We start from the raw sequence: 7,282 nt of genomic DNA, 5'->3' as shown, positions 1-7,282 counted from the left end.
ATTGATTTCAAATCTATTCCATGGATATACATACACGGTATGCTCTCTCGTCAGCCCTTATTGGTGGTGTAATGGGTGCATATGCTCAACTATGGGAGGTGTATTTGCTATAATTAATCTTCTATGCTCTTCTACTTTTGTAGCATTCCCTTTCAGAATGTGTTTGAGTAGTTATATTTATGCTCATAATATTCTTTTTCTTTGTTTTGTCTGTTGCACATTAATTGTTTGTTAAAATGCCTTGGTGAAATAGATTGTAGTGTGCAATCATATTTTTTCATATACTGGCCAGAAGTAAGCTATAATATATAGACAAGAAGTAAGCTATAGTATATAATAGATTGTTCTTCTTGTTGTTGTCTATACATTATAGCTTACTTCGCTTTTGTCTTTCTCTTATAAACAAAGCTTTCATTCACATCTCAAAATAAATATCTTTCTTTTTTGAGAATGAAACAGTGTACATAAGAAGAAGACGATTAACATTGGTGTCGATAAGATTAGATTGAGTTTGATTGAGCTATATTACCATGGCAGACGATTTGACTCGGCAGTCGAGCAGCCGAGGTAGTAGCTGGCGGTCGACCAGTGTGAGGGAAATGTGGAACGCGATGGACGTGTTCCAGCGGAGCGGGTGGCAATCGATGCATGAGAAGGACGAGGAGGAGCTGCGGTGGGCGGCCATAGAGCGGTTGCCGACTTATGATAGGATGAGGAGAGGGATGTTGACTCAGGTGACGAGTAATGGGAGGTTGATGCTTGACGAGGTTGATGTTACTAAGCTTGGTAGCCAGAACAAGAAGCAGTTGATGGAGAGTATTTTGAAAGTTTTTGAGGATGATAATGAGAAGTTATTGGAGACTCAGGGCCAGAAATGACAGGTAATTGTTTATTGACTGTTTGGTTTATGAGAAAATGAATGAAAACGAAAACGAAAAATTGGTTTTGAGTTTAACAAGTGTTTGTATTGATGTCCCAGTCCCAGATCTTAAAAATCCATAACGTGATATATTTGTTTATGAAAAAAACAGGGTTGGGATTGAGATTCCTAAGGTTGAAGTTAGATTCCAGAATTTGTCGATTGAGGGAGATGCATATGTAGGAACTAGAGCTCTTCCAACTCTGTTGAATTCCAGTCTTAACATGATTGAGGTAACTTCAAATGTTTCAACTCATACTAATAACTCTATTTTTTTACTCTTAATTTCTTGGTGTAAATTCTCAGTTCTCTAACCTATAATCCCATTTGAATAGCGAATCATTGGAATGATTGGACTCACTCTATCAAAGAAAAGAGTGGTTAAGATACTCCAAGGTGTGAGTGGTATAGCAAGACCTTCAAGGTATGTTCATTGGTAACTTCTATTAATTTTCATCTAAACTCCTTCAAATGCTATATAACTCAAATTGATTTATTTTCAGGTTGACTTTACTTCTTGGTCCGCCTGGATCTAGAAAAACAACATTACTAAAAGCACTTGCTGCAAAACTTGATGATGATTTAAGGGTTTGTGCTCTTCTCTTAATACTAGTCTGATGTATTAAAATGTTTACAAGTTTTGTTATTACGTCTATACTGATAACTTGCGTTTGACTTTGACAAACAAGTATCTGGAAAAGTGACATACTGTGGCCATGAATTTGAAGAGTTTGTACCTCAGAGAACCTCTTCTTATATTAGTCAACATGACCTTCACTATGGTGAGATGACAGTCTATGAAACTTTGAATTTTTCGGGGCGGTGCTTAGGAGTTGGTACAAGGTATGACTTGCTGGTAGAGTTGTCTAGACGGGAAAAAACAGCTGGAATTAAACCAGATTATGAGATTGATGCCTTCATGAAAGCCACAGCTATGGAAGGCCAAGAAACCAGTTTGATCAATGATTATGTTCTAAAGGTTTGTTCTTCTCCATTTTGAGATTGCTTGTGTATTTGAGATTTGAATTTTAATTTGAGATTTGTACCTTGAATTACTTCTCAATAAGTTGGTTTATGTACTTTATAATTATAATTGTGGTACAGATGAGTTGTGACACTGGAGCCACAGCTATGTACTCATTATTCCATGCATGCTATGCTTAGAAAAAAGCACATATTACTATAAATATAAAACCATTTTTCTGTGGATGAATATTAATGCAGTTAATTCATCTTGATAGGCATATATTTATATAAGGTGGAGAAGAGAGGCTTTTCATACACATAATAAATATGTGTATGTGTATGTGTGTGAAAGATATGAGGAAATTTAAAAGTGCAATTATGAGAAAGGAGTTGTCCAAAGCTAAGAGACAAAGAGGGATCTCAATGACCTTTCTTATAAATAATCTTCTCATTGATTTCCACATACACATATACATATTAGAGAGAGAGAGAGTGTGTGTGTATGTGTAGGCACCATTAAATACCATTGTTTTGCAGTGATTGATTTGTAGGCATGAGAGAGATGCCTTTTTTCTATTTACTATCATTATTACTTATGCATGTTACACATAAAACTACTTATCAATCCATGGATTAAGAATCTATAATAATAATAATAATAATAATGTAATTTTTTTAACTTCAAAGCTATTCTTTCAAATCTAAGATTGGTACCTCAAGATATGTGTATGCAAATAATGCTATAAGCCTACGTCTCTACAGGATTGGAATTCAATGGACTGGTCTGAAGGGTGTGTAAGAAGTAGTCTGTTGAGCTGCCATGATCAAGGGAAAGATGGCTTTTTGAAATTTTCTGGTTGGAAATTGCTAGATGCTCAACATACATGGGTGAACAAGAGTATGAATCTATGGGACTGTAGGGCTAAATGTCTGAGCAATTGTTCCTGTACGGCTTATACAAACTCAGATATCAGAGGTGAAGGCAGTGGTTGCGTCGTCTGGTTTGGAGATCTTTATGATATTCGACAATTTCCTTCCAGCGGACAAGATCTATTTGTTCGACTATCAGCTTCAAAAATAGGTACAGATTACAGGTTGAAAATTTTAGTTCCATATCAAGTTCAAATTCCTTTCCTTCTATTTTAATTCATTAATATTTTCTTTTCTTGCTCCAAAAATTTATTTAGGAAAAGCAAGAGTTGATCTTAAGGTGAAGAGAGCAGTGATAATTATAGCTATTCTGATTGGATTAACTTGTGGGACGATTTTAATTGGCTTTTACATTTGCAAGTGGAGAGTATTTTATGGTAAGAGTCTCTACCCTTACTTCATTCATCTATTAATGTAATATTTTAGCTGAGTCATATTTTGGCCTTGCAAATCCAAGAAGTATAAGGTCTATAAAGAAATTGACAAGTTTTTATTCTAAGAAAGTAAAAATTGCCATTGAGGGTTAGCCAACATTCATGGCATAACATTAAAATACATTTGAAACCGAAAAGAACTTAAAGAAAATACTGATTTTTAAGACACGTACAATATAGATATTTTTAAGCATACCTGGAAATTTTGAACAGAACATATGCATTGTTCTTGTGAATATATTTTAGAATCGAACCTAAGACATGGTTTGTGTGAATTGGATGGGAATTTTTTAACATGCACATACAAAGCATTTTTCTTGATATGTGTATATAACTAGTGTTATCATGTCATTTGTTGTTGCTTTATTGGTATTCTATAAATATGAAAGAGATCAATGCTCTAAATCTGAGTTTGAATGTTTGCTATTTGTGTACTGTATAAGTTTATTCTTTTTTTTTCTTTCACTTTTGTCTGCTACCTTGTTTATAATATATGGTCAAATTTGTTAAAATTCCATTTAGATAGATAGCCATGTAGAGTATTTTTGGAATACAGAAGTAATATTCGGTCATTAATAACTCTACATGATACCTTTGAATATAACTAATAAAGGTAATATATATATATGGTTATTAACTCTCATGCATGTTTTGCTCAAGCAAAAATAAAAAAAAATAAAAAAAGAAAGAAAAACAAGAGCAAATTGAGTTTGATGAAGCAAAACAAAAGAGCTGAAAAATGAGTAGCAGATCCCTCTATTAATCATAGACCAAAAAGGACTCTACTCCTAGCAAAACCTCAAGGACTGGCACTGTTGTTGTAGCCTGATCTGATCTTTATTACAAACTTCGTATTTAACAATAACAATTTTTGAGCTTTTTTTTTTAGGAGAAGATAAGAAATGAATTTTCCCATGTTGAGAATGGTCATTTGGGGTCATTGGGATTAAAGAGTGTTGATCAATCTAATCTGTAAAGTGTGTGGAAGGTTTCTATGAGGCAGAAATAAAATTTTGAAGAGAAAGAGAAAGATATATTGGAGATTATATAATCTTGTAATTAATGATATTTTTCTAATTTACTATCTAGAATGAAATTTTGAGGAGACTTGATTTATTTTAAAGTAAAGTAATAAAGGTTATAGGCACATCGTAGTAAAAATAACTTGATCTATCATGGCCCAAACTTGTACTATTTGTGACATGGTACTTTAATTCAAGAGAAGTACCAAGCTTGCTGGCCCAAAATGGTCACCATTTGCTTCATGGATAACTGGCTGGTATGTAATAATATTCTTTTTCTCACTGTTAACTTGGGAAAATGTCTTTCTTCAATTTTTTCTAGTTGACTGTTTATACTATGGCTTGGAGCTTTTAGAGTTTCATTTGGGGTCTGAGACTGTAATGCCTGTACAGTACAAAGTCACCATTAGTAAGTATAGCACATACTTTAATCTTAGCACTAGACCTTATATATATATATATATAATTTAGTTAAATCAGTTAGTTTAGTTAAGTTATTGAGAGTAATTTTGAGCTTAGTACTGGACCTTATATGCCTAAATTAGTTGAAACAGATAGTTTATTTAAGTATAGAACTGTATCTTACTTTTCTTGATTCTTCTTTGTGGCATGTATATATTAGTGCCACTTGTATTCTGTATTCATTCAATTCAATACAAAAGCGTACACTGCTCAGTGCTTAGTTTGTATTTTTTAATTACATTAACACATGCTTATTAATTATACCTTATTTATGCTCTTATTTCAATGTAATTATTGTTAGATTATTAGCCAAGTTGGACAAAAATGGGGTAGATTGAATATTGAGGAAGATGATGATGGGCAACCAAGGAAGAAGGTTCATCTAGGTGTTCCAGCGACACAATGGATTTCAGTTTACAATGCTCGTCAGCCAATGAAACAGAGGTGCATTTTTTGAATGTTATGTTATTTTTTTTTTACCCTTGAAGTAGTATCATTTGTCATTTCTGTTGATATTACTAGCAGTATTCTGCCTATATTTCTTTCTGTTAATTTTTAAATGCTTGGATTGGAACCATATACAACTTTCTTAATCTCTCTATTTTTCTTTGTTGCCAACCATAAGCAAGAACAAGTGCCCTACCAGCTGTCATGTTCTTCTTCTCTGTGCGTCTCTCAAAATCTCATCTATGGTTTTTGGTTTTCAGTTTCATATTAATAAATATATATATTTGTTGAAATACATGTGTTTATTTTTTGTACTATATTCATTTATATATAAATATATATTATACTGTTGTTGGAAAGGAAGGGAAGATGGCAGATTTTTATGATTTTCCCTCTTAAATGTATTAAATTTAGTTATATGCAATTCATAGATTGAATATTACTTTAAATTAACGTCGTGGCTTATGCATGCATGATGAATAATTAGAATAGGTCTTATCCCCTTATTCTTGTGTGCAGGGTATTGACTCAAAGAATCAGACTTCTCTCTTATACATTCTTGAGAAAAGCAAACTATGACTGAATAGTTGTACCTATGGTAGGTAAGTTTTTTCTTTTTTTTGCCAAATTTAGTATTTAGTAGTCCTTTTGCTTTTATGGATTCTTGTTCATCTAATGTCTGCTCTGCTATTTTGTTTTGCCGAAAATCAGCAAATGAGTAAATAAATTAATGTTTTGTAGTTTCATTTTCCTTGTGAATAATTTTGGTTGTGTGGTGCTTGACATGTGTATAATTTTATTGTAGGTTCATTATGAGTTTAATACATTGACGGGTACTGGACTTCTTGCATGGTAAAGAGAATTTTATGTCTAATCTTTTGATGATGTTGCAATGGTCTCCTTTTGCGACAGAAGCAGAGCTTCTGAAGCAAGTAAGCTTTTACATAGTCATTATCTTATTCTTTTCTAATCATTTGCTTGTTACTTTTTTAACACACGCGTACTAATTTTATTTCTAACTTTTACTTGCATGATACTAATTTCTTCACTGTGAATTTTTGAATCTTGATTCATCAAATTGTCAATGATTTGAACAAAGTTCATCTTGATACATTCCGTAGTCTCATTAAGAGGCATGCTTGCTATTAATCATCTTGTGTCTATAAATACTAAGACATAATCATGGATTGATGCTGCCCATTTTTCATGTTTTAGAGAATTAAGAAATTCTAGCTAGTCATGGGAAAGATGTGACAGATCCCTTCACTATACAAGGTTGTTAGGGTAAGATGCACTACTACAAAACTGATTTGCAATGTTATTTAAGTTATTTTGATTCGGATATGGCTTTGTACCACTGTTTTTTTTTTTTTGTATCAATTGTTCTGTATATAGCATGCACTATCTATATTTATATATGTTATATATAAAATTGAAATAGCGTAGGCAATAGACACTAAGTCTGGCTATATATACATGTAAGATATATATATTAGAAAATTTGTTGAAAAGTGGTTGTTGTTTTGATTGTTTTTTTTTTTGCCTTTGATTATGTTTATATGATCAGCTTTAGTGGTAAAACTGCTAAAAATTATCATGAAGTATATATAATTTTTGTTGTCTAACATAGAAATGTGGTGTAAATCCTACACCCTTAAAGAACAGCAAAACAGGAAAGAGTAATTAGCAAAACAAGAAAGAGTAATGCAGAAACATAGAATAAAAAATGATAAAACTTTAAAACAAAAAACAACACCAAACACATTACTTGGTTCAACTCAATTAAAAGCCTACATCCAAGGTAGAATATCCCCAAAGAATGGCTTATTAGACTTTATTCTTTCTTGAGTATCAAGTACAAAATTACACAAAGGGAGACTTGCTCCATGTACAAACACTCTAAAAAAAATGCTTTAAAAAACAGAACAAAAAAACGCTGAAAAAGTTTTCTACTAATTCTCTTAACCCCGAATGAGAGTAGTGTAGACAATATATATAGGCTTCTATGGTAGCTAATGTACCAACTGTATTACCAAAATTTTGAACTTCTTGGAATAAAAGAATTGTCACATCAGCTGTCACTTAAGTGGCATATCAAGTCA

General features: G+C 32.4%; 1 protein-coding gene and 2 long non-coding RNA genes across 4 annotated transcripts; all 3 read left to right on the top strand.

Moving 5' to 3' along the window:
* On the top strand, positions 1–1,150 carry LOC133829447 (uncharacterized). The gene is made up of 3 exons (XR_009891788.1): positions 1–98; positions 460–881; positions 1,032–1,150. It is a non-coding gene; the product is annotated as an uncharacterized LOC133829447 (long non-coding RNA).
* A 102-nt stretch (positions 1,151–1,252) lies between these two features.
* Positions 1,253–4,225, top strand: LOC133832980 (putative inactive G-type lectin S-receptor-like serine/threonine-protein kinase SRK). The gene is made up of 6 exons (XM_062263248.1): positions 1,253–1,343; positions 1,423–1,507; positions 1,609–1,898; positions 2,648–2,966; positions 3,073–3,182; positions 4,139–4,225. The coding sequence occupies exons 3-6, from the start codon at positions 1,707–1,709 to the stop codon at positions 4,223–4,225; spliced, it is 708 nt and encodes a 235-aa protein (XP_062119232.1). The 5' UTR covers positions 1,253–1,343; positions 1,423–1,507; positions 1,609–1,706.
* Positions 4,226–4,322: 97 nt separating this feature from the next.
* Positions 4,323–6,399, top strand: LOC133829446 (uncharacterized). 2 transcript variants are annotated; one of them, XR_009891787.1, is made up of 4 exons: positions 4,323–4,528; positions 5,035–5,782; positions 5,986–6,112; positions 6,280–6,399. It is a non-coding gene; the product is annotated as an uncharacterized LOC133829446 (long non-coding RNA). The 2 variants fall into 2 exon arrangements; XR_009891786.1 differs by lacking the exon at positions 6,280–6,399 and having other exon boundaries at positions 5,986–6,175.
* Positions 6,400–7,282: the final 883 nt, after the last annotated feature.

Source organism: Humulus lupulus, chromosome 4, assembly GCF_963169125.1.
Source record: "Humulus lupulus chromosome 4, drHumLupu1.1, whole genome shotgun sequence".
In the NCBI taxonomy this organism is placed as follows: Eukaryota; Viridiplantae; Streptophyta; class Magnoliopsida; order Rosales; family Cannabaceae; genus Humulus; species Humulus lupulus.
Note: the sequence above shows the minus strand (reverse complement) of the source record. Positions and strands in the feature narration are given on the sequence as shown.

Coding starts and splice junctions, on each gene's coding strand:
- LOC133832980 (XM_062263248.1), top strand. CDS start 1,707: ATGACAGTCTATGAAACTTTGAATTTTTCGGGGCGGTGCTTAGGAGTT. Junction 1,899..2,647: donor TCAATGATTATGTTCTAAAG/GTTTGTTCTTCT, acceptor ACGTCTCTACAG/GATTGGAATTCAATGGACTG. Junction 2,967..3,072: donor ACTATCAGCTTCAAAAATAG/GTACAGATTACA, acceptor AAATTTATTTAG/GAAAAGCAAGAGTTGATCTT.